The sequence below is a fragment of the Scleropages formosus genome, chromosome 13, assembly GCF_900964775.1.
Source record: "Scleropages formosus chromosome 13, fSclFor1.1, whole genome shotgun sequence".
NCBI classification, from domain to species: Eukaryota; Metazoa; Chordata; class Actinopteri; order Osteoglossiformes; family Osteoglossidae; genus Scleropages; species Scleropages formosus.
Window position 1 is genome coordinate 22,453,207 of NC_041818.1, and position 21,923 is coordinate 22,475,129.

General features: G+C 47.6%; 4 protein-coding genes across 5 annotated transcripts; all 4 read right to left on the reverse strand.

Annotated features, from left to right (window-relative positions):
• Positions 1-150: 150 nt before the first annotated feature.
• Positions 151-3,668, reverse strand: c13hxorf65 (chromosome 13 CXorf65 homolog). The gene is made up of 6 exons (XM_018733731.2): positions 2,968-3,668; positions 2,095-2,181; positions 837-959; positions 560-625; positions 340-458; positions 151-254 (listed from the first exon to the last, which is right to left on the reverse strand). Exons 1-6 carry the CDS (start codon positions 2,990-2,992, stop codon positions 168-170), a joined length of 507 nt encoding a protein of 168 aa, XP_018589247.1. The 5' UTR covers positions 2,993-3,668; the 3' UTR covers positions 151-167.
• Positions 3,669-4,933: 1,265 nt separating this feature from the next.
• On the reverse strand, positions 4,934-11,900 carry il2rgb (interleukin 2 receptor, gamma b). Its single transcript, XM_018733727.2, has 8 exons — positions 11,227-11,900; positions 9,270-9,360; positions 8,103-8,272; positions 7,754-7,896; positions 7,428-7,599; positions 7,139-7,247; positions 6,966-7,050; positions 4,934-6,540 (listed from the first exon to the last, which is right to left on the reverse strand). Exons 1-8 carry the CDS (start codon positions 11,333-11,335, stop codon positions 6,316-6,318), a joined length of 1,104 nt encoding a protein of 367 aa, XP_018589243.1. The 5' UTR covers positions 11,336-11,900; the 3' UTR covers positions 4,934-6,315.
• Positions 11,901-11,967: 67 nt separating this feature from the next.
• Positions 11,968-14,770, reverse strand: LOC108923157 (UDP-N-acetylglucosamine transferase subunit ALG13 homolog). 2 transcript variants are annotated; one of them, XM_018733730.1, is made up of 4 exons: positions 14,551-14,770; positions 13,758-13,920; positions 12,960-13,098; positions 11,968-12,405 (listed from the first exon to the last, which is right to left on the reverse strand). In XM_018733730.1, the coding sequence occupies exons 1-4, from the start codon at positions 14,629-14,631 to the stop codon at positions 12,294-12,296; spliced, it is 495 nt and encodes a 164-aa protein (XP_018589246.1). In that variant the 5' UTR covers positions 14,632-14,770; the 3' UTR covers positions 11,968-12,293. The 2 variants fall into 2 exon arrangements, with proteins under 2 accessions (XP_018589246.1, XP_018589245.1); XM_018733729.1 differs by having other exon boundaries at positions 12,333-13,098.
• Positions 14,771-15,594: 824 nt separating this feature from the next.
• Positions 15,595-21,167, reverse strand: rap2c (RAP2C, member of RAS oncogene family). The gene is made up of 3 exons (XM_018733533.2): positions 20,880-21,167; positions 19,966-20,260; positions 15,595-18,142 (listed from the first exon to the last, which is right to left on the reverse strand). Exons 1-2 carry the CDS (start codon positions 21,150-21,152, stop codon positions 19,982-19,984), a joined length of 552 nt encoding a protein of 183 aa, XP_018589049.1. The 5' UTR covers positions 21,153-21,167; the 3' UTR covers positions 15,595-18,142; positions 19,966-19,981.
• Between the last annotated feature and the right edge of the window lie 756 nt (positions 21,168-21,923).

The following is a 21,923-nucleotide window of genomic DNA, read 5'->3' on the forward strand; positions in this document are numbered from 1 at the left end:
ACTCAAAGGAACTTCCTGGCCTTTGTGTCACCAGGTGGAAAGATCACAGTGCATCTCAAGTGGATTCAAGTCAATAAAACAGGAAAGGAGAATTCTGGAATTTATTGCAAAGTTTGCGCTCGTTTCATATTCTCTGGTGTGTGTGAGATCACGGGCATGTGTCAGGCTCAGCCCCGCCCCTTCTTGCCACGAGTGCAACGCTGGGGTTCTCCATCCGCGGTTCCCAGGTGTGCGGCACGACGTCGACCCTTTACCTGGGTGACACAGTGGGCATTAGCAGTGACGCAGTCATCCCAAAGCTCACACCTCCATCCGATGAACCTCCACCTGGTGACTCACTGGGTGAGAGGGCTCGGTTTCAGTGGGCGGGTCCCCCGCTGTGGTACGGCGATCTTTTTGGGTGCGGAGCCGCATGAGACGAGCTCTCTCCAGACTGTCGGCCTGAGCCTGCAGGGTGCCTGCCTCACACACACATACACACAGAGTTAGCACCTCTGACACTGACACCCACACACACAAGGATCAGAGAGAAAAGCACACGTAAATACACACACTTTACCTAGCAGCGCTGGGTCAGGTTTACCCAGGAGGGGGATGATGGAGGAGTACGCACCATCCTTTGCTCCTTGCAGAGAGACAGGAGTAACTGTACCTTCAAGACACACTGACTGCAAACAGGTATAATAACACATCTCCCTGCAATCATATATCCAATACCACGCACAGTGTTTTACTCTGAAAGTACACATTTTGTCTCGCTGCGTGTCGAATGTGTGGTCAAGGGGTCACCACCATCTGTGGCCCATTGCATCTACAGCATCCCGCACGGTGCTCACGGGTGACGGCGCAGGCGATGGAGGAGCTGCGAGGGGGCAGCCTGCGGGTGGCGCTCTCCTGCGCCTGCCGGTCCAAGAAGAGCAGCTTCAGAGAGCCAAACTCATCACACAGGTCCAGCAGATCTGAAACGGGCCATGTGGCATCTCTGCTAATGCACACACAAAACACACATGCACATACAGTATATATACACATATACATTTTGCTGTGATGGCACAATGGGTAGCGCTTTTTGCCTTTGAACTCAAAGGTTCAAGTTTCGAATCCCATCTGCTGCTGTACCTTGAATGAAAATAATACAAACTGACCTGGTGCATAAATTATTATAAGTAGCTGTAAGTCACTTTGGAAAGAAGCACCAGCTAAATAAATATGTATCATGTAAATGGGTCTCAATTCTCCTGGCCTGTGGGTCAGTTGTGGCTTTCAGTCTGGCTCTGTTTCTGTGGAGCCTGTATGTTCACCTGTGTTCATGTGAGTCTCCTCCCACAGTGCAAAGACGTGTTTCAGGTAAACTGGTAACTCTAAATTGCTCTTTGTGTGTGTGTGTGTGTGTGTGTCTGCGCATGTGTATGAATGAACAAGTGTGTCCGATTGCCCTGCTACAGCCCCATCCATCCTACCCAACCCAATTCACGTACAGGGCTGTTCTGATTTTTAGGAAATTTTGGAGGAAATAGTATTCAGATAAAAGGCAAGTCAGACGCCTGGGATGAGGGTCAGGTCAGCATGACGGGAAGTCATTCGGTGATCGCCTGCAACCTCAGTGCCGCCCGTGCACCTCCCATCATCTCAAGGATCTGGTAAACTCCTCCATGCAAACAAGGGTTACGACGATGCCCTCGCTTGTTGCCGCAGACACACGTGTGGCTGCCTCTAGCCGAAATCTGACACTTACGGGTGACGCCTGGCTGGGAGCGGCATGAAATATTTAACGCCTCCATCAGCGGCTCAGATGCCGAGGCTGCTGTCCAGGGCTGCTGACCCCGATGGTGTGGCGATACATTTCCCATGTGCAAGTGAGGATGTCGTGTATTTCCTTTGGTGTCCTGTGAGGCGTCCCACCTTGCAGTGTGCAGTGTGGACATCTTACTCCTCGACAAGAGCGACTAATAAACAATCATCGAGTGTCATCGTTCAACACCACCTACTTTTCTCAAAGCTCCTTTCTCTATCCGACCCCACCTGACACCCACCACCCCTGTGCTAACACTCCCTGCCAGCTGGAGCGCCACCTCAGCCCCCCGGCCCCCATACCTGCCTCTGACACGCGCAGCTTCCCTCTCACATATTGCAGCACCGTGCCAACGGGGCAGTTGGTGTTGACCAGGAACTGCTCATTGTCTGCAGAGAGAGGCACCACACAAGAGCATGCTGGGAGAACAGATGCATATTTGCTCTGCGTGTAACAAAACAAGCCCTGCAGGTTCAATAACGAATAAAAGAACAGCACACATCGTAAGGTCACCTAGCATACCCTGCATTTACCCTGCGTTAGTGTTATTACAACAGTATTTCCAGGAGAGGATAGCAGCCACCAGTACTTGGAGCCAGGTAAGTTTATTCTTGTCTCAGTTCCTTGTCCCGGAAGTTTTTTTGTTTTCTTTTCCTGAGTTGCCCAATGGCTTATTTCAGTCTGCTCTCTTTAGTTTGACTGTTGACTGTCAATAATGTGCCATTCATACATGCGGCATCGTTTAGCGCACCATGCAAAAGACAGCTGGTAGTGTAGGGGTTAAAACTGCTGCATTTCAACCCACAGGTTACAGGTTCAAATCCCACTTGTTACATGCTTAGGTGAGGTATTTACCTTAAATTACTCCTGTAACTCTACCCAGCTGTACACCTATAGGCATCTTAACATTGCGAGTTACTTTGGAGAAAAGTGTCAGCTAAAGCAATAGATGGAAATACCTCTTATTATTAAATTTGTAAGAGAACAATTTTATCCTGCCATTAATTTATATAATTTTGTCACTTTGTACACCTGCTGAGGGTTTGCAGGATAAGCAGACAAATTTAACAACTGATACGTATTACTTCACATATAAAATCATGCACAATAGCTGCACAAGGCAGGAAGTGAAGGCAGAAGGGGAGAGGAAGAGTTTAAAAAGATGTGAACCTTACCCCCGTGTTTGACGTACATGAACATCCTCCAAGCAGCAGAGCAGCACGAGCCCTGAGCAGCACTGATCTGTGTGAGACAAGGTGCTCGGAGAGACAGTCCGCTTCTAGGGTACGGATGGAGAGGATTAGTTTCCACCGTGATGTCATACTGCACCTGTTAATGAAAACAAAATTTAGCACTTTTTTCAGCTTTTTTCTATTGCCCGTTTTAGATGCATCAAAATTTTGATGCGAGATAAATTTAAGGCTTCCTTAAAGAGGAACACCACTAGTTGCTTATCCTGTCTGTTGTGTAAATCAAAGTACATTAAAATTACAGCTCACTGCAAGTAACCATCTCACTCACTCCCTCAGTCACTATTGATAACTATTTGCACTGCTGCAGGGCTGCGGTGGTCTGGAGCCCATCTCAGAAGGACAGGGTACCAGATTAATCAGAGTGCACCTCTGATGCGATGCCAGCCCATTGCAGAAAATATCCAGAATGCAGGAGATGTCATATTTTTTTAAACTAGTTTTTAAATCTGGAGCAAGTCTACAAAGACTTTCTATGGAGAATCGTGACTACTTAGACCAAGACCAGGCTTATCCTGAGAATGGAAAACACACCCAATAATGAACGAATAGCAATAGACTTCCGACAAAATTTTACTAAAAATTACAATGATAAATATGATAGGGAAAATGATAAAATGATGTCGAAACACATATTTTCATATTATTCCAGCATCATTTCATATTTGGCTGGCCAGTGGATTCCGGTTCGCACCATGAAGACAGGTGCGTTTTTCATAATGGGTCCCACTGGGGCATTTGTGCTGGTCAGCTGAGTCTTTGCCAAAGTGTCCCTGTTCAATGAAGTTCACAATGAGCTCCCATCCCTGCATGGACAGTCAGTCATCTTAGCATCAAGGGAGCCCTTTCTTCCCAACGCTCAGGTACAACTCCTCTGGGGGCCATTTGACACCAGATGACGCTGTTCAGCTGGTTGTTCAAATCTGGATGACAGTGCCATCTGCAATCAAGTGTTTCTGCTACGGCTGTTGAGCTGATGATGACAAAACAGTTCGGGTCAAACTGTAATGGTCTGGTTCTCCTCATTATTCCCAACCAGCCCCAGGTGAATGTTGCTGTAGTTGTTATTATTATTCCATTGCAAGGTAGCCACACATGCACACACTATGCAAATTTACCTGAACTGCACGTGTTTGGAATATGAGAGGAAACCAGAGCACCTGCAGGAAACCCACACAGACATGGACCGAACATGAGGGCTCCACACAGACTGATTCAAATTCGAACCCATGTCCAAACTGCCCAGGTGCTGAGAGGTTGCAGATCTATTGTCCGCATCACTGTGCTGCCCCAATTATTATTTTTTTATTATGTTCCTCAGCTGACACTTACAAGCCATACTTAGAGCTTCATCTACAAGTACTGTTTATACTGCTTGATTTTTTACCAGAGTAATCCAGATGAAGTGCCTTAATCAAAGGTTCAAGCGTTCACTGTGATGCTCTTTCCATTAAGCAAAGGAAATGTCGACCTTACGTTTTGATAAACATTGATAATCTTTACCTTGATGAAAGCAACTGATCGTAATTACACGGGGGCGATGCGTCAGCCTGCTGGCTGGGGGTGTCAATTGCGGTCAAAGCAACGCCACGAAAGGTCAGCGACACAGCGGCTTCCTGTAACGTAAGGTCAGCACATATTCTCCGAAGAGCGGTTCTCAGCAACGCCATCTCTCTTTGCCCAAACCGCTGCCGCCTTTTCTGTTCCTGCTAATCTGATCGCCACAACGGAAAAAAAATTAAATGACACATCCTCAGGTTCGTCCCTCAGATCACTCAGAATTGAAATTCTGAAGAAAACTTTTCAAAACCATTGCATTTTTTCTAATGTTTGGCAAGCTTCTCAATGAATGCAGCAGAACACAGTTCTCTAGACCAAACAGAGACAGTTATTGAATGAAAAAGATATGATTTATTTGTTGCAGTGGCAGAATTTTCACATGGCTCCAGCACTTATTCTATAGAGACAGCAAATTCTAAATACACACGAGGTACCGTTCGGGGTACCTGTACGCAACCAGGTACGGGTACCCCAGCCGAGGAGGAAGTAGATGATCTTCATAAGAGCAAATACTCCAACGTGCGTGAACAAAATTATTACGTATAATTTTGAAACATCGGACTTAAAAATGAAATTTTTATTATATAATGAATACATTTATTTGGTTTAACCCTTGGAAACTAACATGCAGGATGGATTATTTTGTATCCTGCTTCGCAGTATCATTCTTCAAAGCTTCAAAAGTGAACCACACGCTTTCAGGCATCTGTTCTTATTTTGTGTATTTAGCGTCGCTGCTTTTCTGATATGGTCAAACGACTGATACAAACACGCTTCCTGTCGGCTATTTTGCGTCGTCCGCATCTCGAAGGCGACAACGAGGTTTTCTGTTGCCGAATCTGCTAAGCACATTAGACACTGGATAAAAAAATGACGACAGCGATGCTTGAAATGTTTAATTTGATTATGTTGTATGATGTAATGTAACGTGCCTATCAGGAGCTTGAAAGCTTTGTGAGGCGTAAAATTGACCCCACGTTAGCTACCACACGACGACACGTGGGGTTGCTCGATAAGGGTTAAAGCTAATTCAAAACATACGCGTTGCGGAGGTTCCGAAATGTGTCAGAGTATCGCACAGCAGTTCACACCTTAGGCATCTCTCCCGAACTGTTTTGTGCAATAACTGGCATTCGTGCCCTTCTAATATATAGTCAGGTGACATATAATCTTGCACTTCCTGTCAGCCATTTTGTGTGGTTCCTGTCTAAGATGAGTGCAAGGTTTTCTGCTGCAGAATCTGCTAAACGCATTGCAGACCGGGGGGGAAATGCTGACGGTGACGGTGAAAATCCTGAATTTAAGTGATGTAACTTGCTCGCGGACCTCTAAAACTCTGCGGGGTGAAAAACTGCACCCCTTGTTAAGTAGCACGTGATTTCTCGAGGGGTTACTCTCCAAGGGTTAAAGCTAATTCAAAACACAAGCTTTGCAAAGGTGCCAAGGTGCGCTGCACAGCGCTGCGCAGCAGTTCACACCAAAACCTACGTCGGTGATGCAGTGCTGACCGCCACGTTCTCTACGCTCCAGCAGCTCAACAAGCATATAACCACCCTTCTCACTTGCGCTTCCACAGCAGCGAAGGGTTACCACAGAGCACTGACTGATACTATAATCACACGTCAGGAGAGGAAATGGGGTGTTCTACTCATAAACACAGCCTGTGGTACATCTAAGCATCTTTGAAAGTCTCGTTTGTACAGGAAGATATTTTTACACCAGCCCGGGGGGCACGTTCGGAGAAGAGGTAGATGCAGCAGGTTGAGAGTGCGACGCTCCGAGGTCCTCCGACTGCTCCGTCTGAGGAGATCCGCTCTCCTCACCACCGACGCCATCTGTGGCCCGTGAGACGGGTGAGCACTCACGCACAGGACAGGCTGTCTCATAGTAGTTGGACTGGAAGCCATTCTTGAACTCCTTGGGAATGTCCAGCCAGTCCTGCGGTGGGAGGAGGAAGAGAAGCGAGGAAATAATTGCGGCGTGATGATGATACTGTTAGAACACCGTGACCGGGAACTTGTCAAACAAGGGTGAGGAGGCAAACAATGTGAGAAGAGCACAAAACACCTATATAAGAATGTCTACCAATAATAATAATAATGATAATAATAATAATAAGGACATAACAAAAATAGTTGACCACTTAGCCTATACTTTTATCCACATATTTGGCTCAATTATACATTTACATTTATTTATTATATACAGCTGATTTTTTTTAATGAAGTCATTCAGGGTAATTATGTTAGTCAAGGAAATTAACAGAAGAACCTTAACCGCTGCCATAGAATTCCCAATAATAAAATGGGCAGGAAGCAGACGATATTCTGTTATGGATGTGTAAGGAGAGGTGCTGTATTTACATCAACGTTTCCATTGTAGGTTTTGAGGAGATCCTCAAAGTTCTTTCCAGGATTGGGGACAACAGGAATGAGGATGATCCTCAGTCTGGGAAATACAGAAGGTAGGGGGTTAGGCGTGATTTCCTTCTAATTCCACCAGCAGCACATGCGCACACACTCATACACACACTCACCTCTCACCCTGTACCAGCAAGACAATCATTGCAATGAGGAGGAGGAGAGCTGCCCCAACACCCATGACTGGGAAGAGCACCTTCCCGGCCGGGGCCATGGAGGCACTGTCTGAAATAATGCAAAGAAAGATTAATTTTAATTGGTTATAAACTATTTGTATTGTGATAACAGCTGTTTAAATGCCAGCAGTACTAGACACAGGTCAGTCACCTTAGTAGCAACACACTTTCCAGACTCCTGTGCAAAAACTGTATGCTAATTTCAACAGAGGAACATAATGATGACTACCTGTCGTGTTGTTCTGCTCGGCTGGACAGCAGAACACAGGTGAGCTCCAGTCACTCCAGAACTTGGACTCTCCACAACTGTTGGACACTCGTGTCCTCACTTTCAACTCATACTGAGACTTCAGGGACACCTGGGGCAAGCTGTAGTAGTTGGCAGGAAAATGAGTGCTGAACTGCAGGAAAAGAGAGTGGAGACACACCTTTACCAACAAGCAGCCATCACAGTAGGGAGAAGCACACATTAATATCTTAAGAGATGATACATTCGTAGGCAGCCCTAACAGCTACGACTTTGTCGCCTTATCGTTAAGCCCTTCCGGTTTTTACCTGCCAAGCCGACTCAGAGCTCTTCCTGTAGGTCACCTGATTCTCCCGACAGTTTTCCTTCATGCTGTGGTTCCAGTACAGCCACAGTTCCTGATTCTGAGCGTTTATCTCCACCGACAGATTGCGAGGAGGATTTAGTTTAACTAGAGAGAGAGAGAGAAACAGGTTAAGAAGTTGAAAAGCCCAGAAGATGAGCCGTGTCTGTGATTTAGGGCTTTACCGAGTACAGCAGTGGAAAGGTTCTCAGTGGCAGGTATAACAGCGGTGTAAAGGTACAAAGAGACAAGAGGAAGAGTGTAAAAGGGGTATAAATGCACATTAAATAAGGGTGACAGTTTTGAGCTCCTACCTGAATTCTGCAGACGGAGAGTCTTTTCCATTACTAAGCTCCCGTTGCCATAAAAGAATTTGATGTGCAGTTCACGGAACCTGTCTGGGGCAGGACTGATGCAGCCCACATTGAGACCCCCTTCCTGGAGATACCTGGGGCAGTTACTGTAGGTTGTATTGAGGTAACTCCTGAAAGTAAAATAACAAATTTAAATATAGAGCACATATACAATAAAATAATTACTATGCAATATTTTTCCTTGCTATGCTTTTTATTTTAATTAAAATTCCAGAAAAAATAAGAGCATAATACAACTTTTTATGGCAAAATCTAACAGTATAATAGCAATTACCTATAAAACAGTAAACAATTGTTCATTTTTCAATTAAGTGTAATGCATAAATTGTACTTTTGCTGAGATGTACGTTGCTTTGGACAAAAGTGTCTGCTAAATGAATAAATGTAAATGGAAATGTGTTTTCACTTCTTTCCTATTTCTTTTGATCCTGAGTCCCCCCCCCCCCCCCATTAACCATAATAATACCTTAAACGTCCTTGTCTATGTGGTAATCATACGATTCATATGCGTCATAATACTCGTAAAAGTGGCAAGTTTTCCCCACTCATCTCTAACAGCAGAACACAATGCAGTACCTTCAAATAATAAAAAAAAAACATAACAGCAGATTGAGAAAATATTACATAGTGAGAGTTATTATGAATTTGATCATTTGATCAGACAGTTGCAGCAGTAAGCAGCAGACGATTGTACGAATTACTACGTTCCGGCAGGAGTACGGCTCGCTGGGCAGAAAAGTCACTTTTCCAGTGAATGAGAAACACCGAAATGGATGCTTGCAAACTCGAGGTGGTCCTAGGGTGCACTCGCTCTTTGCTCCACTTTAAACCGATTGATTGGAAAAGGGAACTGAAGAACACGAGTCAAGAGTGAGTGGATGTGTCAGTGAAACGCTGGTTGAAACGTTCCCTATGCTATGAGCTGAACATCTGCCTTCGACTACTATTGTCAGCATATCTGTTACCCCCATGATGCCCCTCAATACAGTAAAGACTGTGTTGAGAAATGTTTAGTTTGCTTTTGCACAGACTTGGAGTCCAGTCTGTTGGGGAGTCTTTGCGATGGCCGTTGTTAGGATGATCTTTCGCAGCTGTTCTGCAACTCACCTGGTGCTGAAGGTGTAGTTGAACTCCGGGGCGCTGCCACTGCTCCAGGTGCAGTTTAAATACTCTAAGTTCATGATCACACACTCCACATCTGCACAGACCAGCACAAGTGAGGTGAGCATTTTCACATTGTTTTTTGAGGACATGCAACCCGAAGGTTGTTGGTTGTATTCCTGCTCCTGGGTGCTGCTGTGGTACCCTGGAGCAAGGTACTCACCTGGCGTGGCTCCTATGAAATTGCACAGCTAGATAAACGAGCCAAAAACTGCAGGCCGCCATACAATAATTAGTTTTAAAAAAAAAAAAAAAAAAAAAAAAAAAAAGAGAGAGTATGGAACTTCTTGCACTACTACCCCTACGATACCTGCGTGTCTCAGTACACAGTGAGTAGCACTGTGCCAAGCAAACAAACAGACACATGATCCAAACAGGTGAGCGCAGGTGTGAGTAAGAGATGCTGATGTACTCGTCCTGTCTTGTCTTTACGCAGCCTGGCTATATTTACTCTATGCAGAACACAGTGGCACCTGGGGAGGGACACAAGGTGACATCCTGTCCTCTCAAGAGCCTGCAAGTGTCTCCTTGGTGAGACCGAGTGTATCTGACAATCAATGCCTCACATGGTTTACAGGATTCTGGGAATGATAGAGATCACGTTTTACTCATATTGCAAAAGAGGATATTTTATCTCTGCGTCACTAAGACGGTTAGCGTTCAAATGGAGGACTAATTTACAGGCTGTTTCAACGCCCACAGATGTTGGGTTAATACCACGGAAGCAGGATGGAAAGTCCCACAGACACTATCTGTCTCTATCACATAGGGCACTGACTGCCTCAAGCAGATGGATTCAGAGAGATATGAGATGGTTTCAGACCTAGGATGTAAAAATGTCCTGAAAAGTTTGAGATGAGAAAAAAAAAACATTTAATAAGCGCCTACTGATGGTGTAAAACCACCTTGCATCACCTCTGTATGAACCAATCAGAGGATTCTCTCCACAGGTAATGTTGCTGAAAACGATTCATAGTTTACAAGAGTTTTAATGAGAATTTGTGATGGGTGCCAGTGATCTGCCCTGAATCCAAGTACTGCAGTAGCGTTGAGCGTGGTTTCTGAGAGACAAAGTGTGAATAACCTTTATTTGGCCCCTAGCCGTTTGAAAACAGGAAACACATTAAATATCGAACGCAGAATTTCGCTCCATTCTGATTGTGATGCGTGACTGAAAACACCTCGCTGCAAATGTACCTTATGAGTCAACCATTTATAACACACCTCATTAGAATTAATGCTGAAGAATCACTGAAGACGACCGTTTAACAGTAAAAAGAAATCTGACCTCATAACAGATGTGTAAATTCTATCTGTACTTGAAATCCTTCAGCTAAATCATGACAAAAGCACCCAACAAGAGAAGCGCACGTACACTTTGCAGATTTTGGTCTACAGGAGTTGAGTTGTTGGATCCGACCGTTCACACGGCAACTCGGAGACGACATTCGACATTCTTAAAACGGTATTGCTCGCTCTCAAATTGATTGAGACAGCCTGGTGTTTACAGGATCTTCACCAGGACCTAACACTTAACCTGACCTTGAAATAATCACATTTTTCTATGGAAACTTCAGACTTAGCCTGTAGATAGAAGCTTTATGTGAAAAAGATCATACTAAAGGGATCTCTCCTTTAGAGTTGCCCAGCAGTGTTGTGAGTGGTCATGTAACAGGACCAATGATGGAACCAAAAGTCTACCCCATCCTAAATTGCCCAGTTTCCTAGGAAGAAGTCACAGCTACTCTAACTAGTCTGACTTGCCACCAGAGAGACAAAAAGAAGCATAACGACTACGCAAGGAGAAGACAAAGACAAGTGAACCGATTACACAGGAGGACAGTAGGTACATCCTGTAAAAGCCAAGGAGAGCGCAGTCACCCAGACAAGGACAGAGACTCACCTGGAGTGGAGCAGGACCCACATCCCAGGACTGAGAGCACAAGAAGGAGAACTAACATCCCTGAAACTGCGCGCTCAAAGCAGACAGGAGCCGAGAAACCATGCAGCATGGAAGACTGCGTGTGGTTACTGCTCTGCCTTCCCCCAACAGGATGTTGAAAATGTGTCCGTGTGTCAGAAAAACACCACCTCTTTCGTTCTCAGTTCACTTTTGAGTCACGGCGCTCCCCTGCCCCTTTGTACGTCACACGGTTCTCGCTGCAGTACTTGGTAAAAAGCGAGAGAATTGAACAAGGTAATGAAGGCGGAGGAGAAACCATTGCAGTCTGACTGGTGCTGAGCAAAGCCCAAAGTGTATTAATGTGTTCAGAAATGTAAAATGTCATGTTTTTCACTCCGCAGTGCTGGGTACTGTACATCTCTCATTGCATGTTGTAAACAAAAACATATTTTTTCAAAACTACTTAGAAACTCTCTCATTCACTCCTTCATTGTGCTGAAAATATATTGTTGCACAGTTGTTTTCCTCTTGCTACTGCATAACATGACTCCTATGTGTGTTTAAAGCCAGGTTGTGTGTATACTTTATGAGTTTCGTATGTACTTCACACATATAATTTTTCAAAACTGAATTCAGTCTATACTTCATATCACTGTTTATAGCACATGTATTCACAGTTTTATTGTTTTCACAACTTTCAGTAAGTTGGAAAATTATTTTTTCCACTTCACCATTGTCTTGTTGAATTTTTTTTAATTAGCATGGAGTTGTGGTACCGGACACCTCTCACGGGTCCTGTGGACAAGACTGAGGTGGACTTTGCAAGTTGAGCAGTGCCCTTGGCCCACATTCTGAGCACATCCCACCCAAGCCTTCTGTTCACATATCTGAGTGTGGACCCTGGCTCCATCCTTGGTCCGTGTGAAAAATAGATTTCACTTCTCCCAGTTGGAGCTTAGTTGGCAAACACAGTGCATGTGGCTTCAAGATCACAAAAAAACCTAAAATCAAGATGCCCCATAAGTAGTGCAGAGTCCCTGTGATTTGCCAAAGTCTCTGCTGCTTGATCAGTGGATACCCAGAGCCTGGTCCATGAAGGTGGCAAAATTCTCTGGCTGACCAGGAGAGAAAGGTTCAAGAACAGAAAGGTCCATAGTCTTCAAAGTCTCAGTCAGGGTGCTGGAAATGTACAGGCACAAACAGAGGTTCAGATCACACTGATTTCTGAATGACAAACAAAGGAACATTTTGGCCAAATGTAGGACCATGAAAACCAAGTAAACGCCAGAAAGATATATACCCTGAGACTGAAAGGAAGAAATAGACCTTTGGAGAACACAGAAGATGATTCAACAGATCGATAATGTTTTACCAGAAAGTAGAGCATAATGTTCGGCTTAATTTACAAACAGACGTCAAATGCCTCACACATAACCATCAATGCCAATCCCATGCAAACCTTGATTTTATCAAGCTATGACACAGTTATAGCAATGGCTGCTCTGAGCCAGCATGCAGTGCTGTGGTGAAGGAACTGGCCCAGCTACCAAAAGATTGCAGGTACAAGCCCTTAACCTGAAGTGTTTCGCTAAAATATCGAGTTGCACAACGTGGAGAAAGAATGAAAATTAAAGCCGTGCACATGGGCTGCGTGTATGAGCCGTGTGTGTATTTTTAAGCGGCTGTGCCTGCCAGGACAGCAGTGTACCACACCGGGACTGCTGGACACCAACCTGCAGGTGCAGTACAGCAGGTGTGAGTCGGCGTGCAGCTGCCGTGCCAGCTCCAGCTGGTGATTGTCCATGAGCCGGTCGTTGACCACCACAAGAAGTGGCCGTCCTGCACCCAGGGTCTCCAGACAGCTGCCTGCCCCTGCGAAAAAGCATCAACCCCCCCCCCCGCACATTATCAAACTGCAGAGTCAGTGACCGAGGAAGGACTGCGTTTCATCTGTCCAATGAGCAACCCCTTTGTCCGGCTTCCAAAACTTCACATACTTCCTTGCTAAGTGTCGGAAGCACCGCTACCCACCATTTCGCGGAGCTTCATTCAACACATACCGGAAACGGCTTTGACGGCCACGATAACGATCGTCCTATTTCGCTTCCGGAGGACATTCGGTCGATCCAACCAGAGAAGCCACACTAATATGAAATCAACTTCCACTAAGTATTTAGGTATTACTTCCGTGTATGTGTGAGCGAATATGTGTGTGTGGCAACACTGCAAAGAATTGACATCTCTACCAAGGTGCTTCCAGCCTTATGACTCCTGCTTCTGGGAAAGGTTTCAGACCACCAAGACTCTGCACTGAACAAGCTCGTTTTGGATAATGACTGAATGATGTCAATGTAGAAAATAACTGTATAGAACCATTTCTCATCTTGCGAGCGTAAACATATGCTACTCTGCAGTATTTAGAGCGGTGAACCTGGCTGGCACACACTCAGCTAGGAGCGCACACACAGAAAAAGCAAGCAAGGACAGGTGAGGACACACAAGTAAACGTGAACAAGGTGTTCCCCTCACACCTGCATGGCTGATGACCAAGTCAGCCCGCCGAATGTCGGCCGCAATGGAATCCTTGAAGCGGAAGGAATGGACCCTCATCCCTGGACAGGAGTCCGGACCCGGCAGAAGGGAACCACGGCCCACCTGGAGGACCAGCTGTTTGTAACCGCGGGACAGCAGAGCCTTCAAACAGAGAGTGGGCACAGCATCACTGCACTGGGGCAACTCTGCAGCACATCACATGAAAAGATTCACAGAAAGACTCTGATCAGATCAGATTCTCTATCTGCTTGTATATTTAACACACAGTGTTGCCTATATGGAGCCGCACGGTGGCACAGCGAGTGGTGCTGCTGTCTCACACTGCCTGAGGACGTGGGTTCGTTCCCTGCTCAGTTTGTGTGGAGTTTGCATGTTCTCCCCATGTCTGTGTGGGTTTCCTCTGGGTGCTCTGGTTTCCTCCCACACTCCAAAAACATGCTGTTCAGGTTCACCCATAGTGTGGGAATGACAGAAAGAGTGTGTTCCACTGATGTATGGATGAGTGACCCAGTCTAAGCAGTCTATCTAGTAGTGTAAGTCACCATGGTGAATAAGGTGTGTGGGCTCATAACACTACATAGAGCTCACTGGAAGTCACTTGGAGAAAAGTGTCTGCTAAATAAATAAATGTAAATATATACTTTTATAGAACGCTGTCAACAAAAAACTTGTAATAATTAAATAACACAACCACTTAAAATAGACGTCTGCCTCGCTGGCATTCATATTATTTGTAAATGTTACATTAGGATGTGGAATTAAATGACCCACCTGAACGGCCTCTCGTGACGTCACAGCCTCTATGAGCTCGTCGAATCTCGTCGTTCCCACGGTAACGAACACAGTCGTCATAGTCACCAAAATCTGACGCGGTACCAAAACAGGTATTTACAGAAAAAAAAATCACATTCTAAAATATTACATAAAATAAACCTCCGCTGCAGAAGAGTCTGCTGCCGTTTCCTTTCCTGGAGTTCGTCTTTTTCTAGGCTGCAAGTACCATCGCCGAAGCGCTCTGGACTGCGTTGCTGCCACCTTGCGGCCGGGAGGGTAATGTCGCCAGTGCGTTTTTGTTGCGCATGCGTGTTGAAGTGCGAAGAAAGCGCTGGTTTGAGTGCGCTGTACGCTACTCAGCACAAGCAGGCTGTAATTCTCTTGGAACTTACGAAGTCACTTTGAGGAAAAAAGCGTAAGATAAATGAATAAATTTAATCGGAGAACTTTCCGTTTACACCTCGTACGTTTCCTTTGTGCTGCTATTATGTAGAACATACCGCCGCCTAGTGGCCACTAAAACAGTACCCAACTGCAGCGAGTGAAGAGCAGCGTCTTTAAGCTGTGCTCACCGCGCTCGTTACGCCACCTGCTGGTCACATCCAGCACTACAGCCTTGGGTGGCAGAGCTGTGCCACCAAACTTTCTTACCTGAACCAAGGTGCTGTGGTGGAAGTGGGTCCTTTCATTAAGGGATTACACAGGCGTAAAGGTAGCTGAAAAGGTGAGAAGTTCGATCTGCATACGTGGGTTGATGCAGATCTTTAATTTGCAGTAACTGTGAATACGGGACTTCCAGTCATCTCACGCTTCGCATGTATTGGAAGGTGCAAGTTGTGGAAAACATGGCAAATTGGTTCTAAAGTGTCCAGTGGATGTTTTTGTAGGCAATTTTATCTTTGCATTCGGTTACCAGCGGCGTAGGACAGCGACACTTGGTTCCATTAAGGCCGTTCCTTAAACACGGAAACTGCGACACACCTTGGATTCTAGAGCGGAACCAAGCAGGACCAGCTCAGCAAACACACACAAGACGCAAGATTAAGGCTCAATTAATTCCCAGTTTATAGCCAAACATATTGTAGTCACAGAAGAAAAACCAAAGGTACAGTATAAAATCACAGCAATAAGTAGAATACTGCAATTAATGTGCTTAATAAATACATTAATCAGAATGGGAAAAATTAAAATGAATCATACAAGAACAGATTAGGGTGTCAACTGGCAGAGGAGAAATTTTTTGATGAGATACCAACTACGACAGGCTTCCCTCACATAGCGAGCGCAATCCATGCCTGAAAATCTGCTCGCAAAGTGAATTCTCGAAGAACAAACCTGCAATCGCCATCAATTTCATTATAGAAACGCGTTCCCGAGCCGCGGACGTTTTACCCATTTTTCACTACGTGCGCGTCATTCTTTTCTATCACACATCAGTGCTGCAAACTGGGGTCACTGGGTGTTTCGGGGTCTTTCAGCATCAGACACCCTCACCCAGGTGACTTAACGAGGATTAGGCCCCGGTCTGCATCCAGGTGGTATTACCTCGAACCCACAGCTCACCAGTCCCGATCCAGAACCTTCTAGTTACCCTTTCCGCACCCTCGCTAAGAGCTTCCATACACTCCCTCGTACGGCTGCCCGTGATCCCCGTCTCGCCGTACCCCCCGCAGCCCACAGCAACGGACACACTCCTCGTCCTCCAGCCTTTCGAAAGACACCCCTCACACCTTGCCACTTTTCTGTCACTGGCCTCTTCCATCCAATCTTCTCAAGGAATTGAGCTCCACAAGATGACTTGCCTAGAAGCTTGAGAGCAACAGGATGTCTGGCCTCAGACAACCTTCTGTGATCGCAGCTGCAAATCTCAGCTGATCTTTAAGTCAAGCATCAAGCTGGCAGGTGCCAACCCCCTCCGTCACCAGGAGCCCCGAACTGGACTCTGCTCTTTCACCTTCCTTGACCAGCACCATGGTGCCCCTGGAGATGTCCCCACACTGACGCCTGCCGCAGCAGCCATGCCAGCCCACACTCAGCGCCCTTGAGCCACCGCTGAGCAGCTGCCCCAGTGATGCTCTTTTCGAACATACTGGGCATGGTGGGAGGATCCATTGTTCCCCAGCTGGACGTGTTGGATGGACTATGCAGCACGTAGCGAGCCGTCTCGATCAAGAACTTAATACGAGGGCTTCCGTTCCCCAGAACCGTGTCCACGAAACCCGATTCCTTCCTCATCTTTTAGTCACAGAAAAAGTGTCTTTCAGAAACAAGCGTCAAACATCAAAACTGCTCTGGCCTCTTAAATCCAGGCTTAAAACCCCATAGGTTCAATACGGTTTGTACATAACACATCTTATACATTTTTTTTTTTTTTATAAAAACTGTGGCACCAGGGGTTCAAACCTAGGTTCGAATCCAGCTCAGCCTGCAGGGAGCCTGCATGTTCTTCCCGTGCTTACGTGGGTTTCCTTCCAGAGTCCAGCAGTGTGTGCTTCATCTGAATTTATGACTCCAGATAGCCCTTAGTGTGTGTGACTGAATAAGTGTGTGTGACCGCACCGCCACGGACCGCTGTCCCATTCACAGTGTATCCTGCATCACACCCTGTGCTACCACTATAGGCCTGCATTAGACAAGTGCTCATTGACAATGGATGTACTCCGTTCCCTTACTGTTGTCATTTTAAACGCTGATATTCATTGTAAATTACTTTAAAAACTAACACATCTTTACTGTAAAGTGCTTTGAGATCCTGATTCTGAAATGTGCCATATTATTAGAATTAGAACGCTACCCAATGAGGCAATTGTCAGTTACATATTACTTTTAACACCCATAACCATACAAGAACAATAAATCACATCATACAGTCACTTGTCATGATGTTGCCTTTCAAGAGAGCTCTCTGCTTTTCATCACTTGAAGTCTTAACCCGAGAGGTAAGGCTTTCCTTTGCGTTTTCTGCTTTTAGCACCGTCTTCACAACTTTTTAAGGAGCGTTATTATTAATAGTAGTAGTAGTACAGGTGATGGAGTCACGAGATTTCCACGTTGCTGCAAGCAGGCGTGCAGGAGAAGCCATTGCCATGTTGGGAGGGAGGTCAGGCTGCTTGCCTCACGTTGGTCGATGTCCCCAAGCATCACATTCTGAATTAAAATTTCAGTTCGTGTAAAGAGTTTCTCATGAGAATTCAGAGCCACCAATCGCACCGTCACGTAAGTCCGATGTGTTGTGGAAGGAGCCTCTACTGTATCATTTATAAAACGATAAAAAGAGAATATAATCGACAGCACTTTCAAAGACACAGTCCTGTGCAAATTCTTGCCCGGCCGCCCCTCCCGTCTCCCCCTCCCTGTGAGGGAAGCAGAAATGATGGTGTCTCTTTTCAGTCACAGCTCACAGGAGACTCCCCCGTGCCCCGGCACCCAACTGGAGCCTAGAGGTCCAGGGCGAGAGGAGCTCCGGCGTCCGCCCTCAGCTCGCTGTGGGACAGAGCGGCTCCCTGCCGACTCGCATACGGTCCAGGGGTCCAAGGGTCAGGAGTCCATGCTCCGGCGTGGCTCACAAAGGGGCCTCCTGGCAGGCGGGCTGAGCGCAACCATGCAGGAGAGAAGGAAACAGCTCAGTCAACTGCACGACGCACAGAAACACGCACCTGTCGGGGTGTCCCTCATCCACATTGCAGCCAAATCACATTAAACCATTTTTTCAGCTCACTTTTTAAATTTTTTCCCCCAAACAGACACTGATTTCATGTGAATGTACAATATTTCCTCTTTAAAAAATTCTTCTCGGGGCCAATTTTCTGTTGGTCACTCGCTGTCCGTCACATACTGGTGCCTCACAGCGCCTGGGTGGGGTGAGGATGTGGGTTCGAGCCCCGCTCAGTGTGTGTGGAGTTTGCATGTTGTCTGCGTGGGTTTCCTCTGGGTGCTCTCGTTTCCTCCCACAGTCCAAAGACATGCTGTTCCCCCATGCGGTTCCCCCATAGTGTGTGTGTTTCACTGATGTATGGATGAGTGACCCATTGTAAGTGTATCTAGCAGTGTATGTCATCGCGGTGAATAAGGTGTGTGGGCTGGTAACACTACATACAGTTCATTGGAAGTCACTTTGGAGAAAAGCATCTGCTAAATAAATAAATGGAAATATGTAAATGTATTTTGTGACCTTGGAATGCTGTCAGGCAGTGATGCTACCCTTGGGACTGGAACCCAACGCTGCGCGGGGCTGCTTTCTCGACACCGACCCTTAAGTCGAATAGCGCACGGCCAATAAAGCTCTAGGACAGGAAGCCAAGGCACAAACAGGAAAGTCCCCGAATGCGGCCGCGTTCTCGGCTCACGGACAGCGAGGAAAAGGCCCCCCCGGGAAACGAGACGGCGGCTGGCGTTTCACTTGCTCCTCTGTGCGCTAAAACAATGGAGCACAAGCAGAAGGAGCGCAGAGCTCCCAGCCCCGTGCCGTACGATCCTCCCCGAGACACGCGTTCGTGTCCGTCCGCTCCGGAGGACACGGGCGTCAAGCGCGTCGCCCAAGCTGCCCGTGTCCCGACGCATACTTTGAAACGAGGCCACGTGTTTTGGGGCGGGCCTGATGCAAGTTGTAGAGGCAATGTGAAAATATCATTTTCCCAGAGCTGTGCAGCGGCGCAAATCCTTTGTTGTGCCAACAAAGAGGAGAGAAGGAGGGAGAGGGACAGTGTGTTTTGGGTTGGGGAACTTTTTCAAATCGTTTCCTGTTTTGGAGCTCCAGTTTTCATTCAGGATGTTGCCTTTTCCCTTTTCTCCCCTGGGAACCCCCCACCCCCGACGGCTTTTCTGCACCCCTGGAAAGCGACAGCACTTCGAGCCACGTTCTCTGGGCAGTCGGACGGCAGCCGTCTTGGCTGCGGTTGTTCCCGCCGCTTCCAACCCACCACCCACATAAAGAAAAATTTTGAAATTTTTTTTTATTTTTAAAAAAAAAAAAAAAAAAAAAAAAAAAAAAACCCAACAAAGACCTTAAGGTCATATATCATTTTTTTTCCCCTTTAACAAAAGACCTATTTCTCAGGGTAGCCTCTGCATTTACTCCCCAGCAAGCCCACCATACCTAAGCCAGCAGGGAGGGCAGCGATTACAGCCACCACCTTGCGCTCCAAGGACCCGGGTTCGACTCCCCCCTCCTTGAGCGAGGCACTTACCCGAACTGATACGGTAAAATTACCCAGCTGTATAAATGGCACAATAATTGTAAGTAGCTTAAAACTGCAAGTTGCTCTGAAGAAAAGCATCAGCTAAATTAATTTTTTTAAAAAATGGCCAATTCTTCATTTAATACCGGGTTAGGTTACTGAGCGAACGCCGCAGATGGTGCCGACGTTACGAAAACATTCGGGCCTAAGCGGAACGCACCGGATCCGTCCTCACCTGGAGGGCCGGGGCCTCACTGCACCACGCAGGCCGTGCAGCACTGCTCCTGCTTCTCGGGCAACGTGGTGTAGTTCATCTGGCGCACGATCTCGGCAAACAGCTCGTCCACCATGGTCTTGCTCTTGGCGGACGTCTCGATGAAAGGGCAGCCCCACTCCTGGGCCAGACCCCGCCCGTCCGCGCCCGCCACTTCGCGCTCCGCCTCCAGGTCCACCTTGTTGCCCACCAGGATGAGCGGTACCTTCTCGAAGCGCTTCACCCGCACGATCTGGTCCCGCATGGGCCTGATGTCCTAGAACGGGCGAATGCCAAGAGGACAATCCTGAGGGTTCGAAAGCAGGCGCTCCCCACATATGGAGTCCTAACGTTGGCGAACAACCCGGGAGATGATCAAACCTCCCCAGCCCGGACCTACTAGATTCACGAGACGCTCGGGGCTCGACGGCAACAAGCGACCCGGCTTCAACTACGCCGCGTTGTCCGGCCGGTCCTCCGCCGGAGCTACCGCGTACCGTACGCTCACGCCAACATGTTCCTCATACAACAGTCCAACGGTGAGCGAAGCACGGGGACCGAAGCGGCTCACGGGACGTGACCTTTCGAGAGCGAGTCGACGCAAACACCGAGACGCTTGTCGAGTCCTCCCAAGGCTCCAGCGGCTTGAATTCCTCACATAGCAGTAGGATCTGCCGGATCGTCTCCTAACCTGCAGAGGTTGGCTGTTACCTGTTCATACTGGAAGGACACTCCCAAATCCACGTTCACACCATTTCCCTGCCCGCTCACATATTTGGAGACCTTAACCGGGTTCTCCAGCCCATCGCAACCCAACCCTGCACTCCCGCATACTCGGGCTCAACCAGGCTGAAGAGAACCATGCCATGGCATCTCAAGATCTCCAGTGACTTTACCTGGAAGGACTGCTGGTTCACCAGGCTGTAGACCAGGATGAAGCCCTGGCCGTTCTTGATGTAGAGGTCCCTCATGGAGGCGAACTGCTCCGTCCCGGCCGTGTCCAGGATCTCGAGCACGGAGGGCGAGGAGTCCACCTCGATCTCCTTCCTGTAGAAGTCCTCGATCGTGGGGTCGTACTTCTCGATGAAGGTGCCCGTGACGAACTGCACGGTGAGCGCGGACTTGCCCACGCCGCCGCTCCCGAGGACCACCACCTTGTACTCCTTCATGGGGCCGCCGGGCCGCGTCCGATCGCGACAGAAATGTCAAATCAAATGGGCGCAGTCAACTAGGAGTCAAGTTTTACCATGTTTCGCACTCGGAACAGGGAACAGGGAGGGAGGGAGAGAGAGAGAGAGAGTACATCAGAGCTCCACCACGCACGTGCTGCGCTCGCTCGCTCGCTCGCTCACTCAGGCGAGGGGCTGCCTGCGCGCTGCGGGACTACGAGAGGAGTCCAGTTTGAAAGAAACACGCCCAAAGTCTACAGTTCCGCTGCCGATCCCGCAACAACACCGCGTCCATGCTCGTCCCCGACGAACGAAGCCTACTAGTCAAGTGCGTGCCGCGTCAGTCCGCGTGCGCGCCGCGCGCACACACCCTCCTCCCTGGTTGGGGCTCACGAGCTGCGACCAGCAGCAGCAGCAGGCTTTACAGCGGGAATGTGCGTCCTCCGCCCCGCGTTTAAATCTCCATCCGAAAATCCACGCACGAGCTTCTAACGAGTTGCCATCGGTGTTTAAGCCTTAAGGAATAGACGCGACTCCCCCGCGTTCCCCTTCACCATGGCAACGCTCTCTCCGCGTCCGCGAACATTTGCTGTTACGAAGTATCAGTCTTACTTATGCCTGATCCACGGTTCGATCGAGCCCCGAACATCGACATCGACATCGACGCCCCCGCGCCGCTCCTTTCTTTCCTCCAGCCGCTCCCTGCGTTCCCTGCAAGGAAGCAATCGAGCTCAGAGTCACCGATCGCGCGCCCGAACGGGAAGAAAGCTT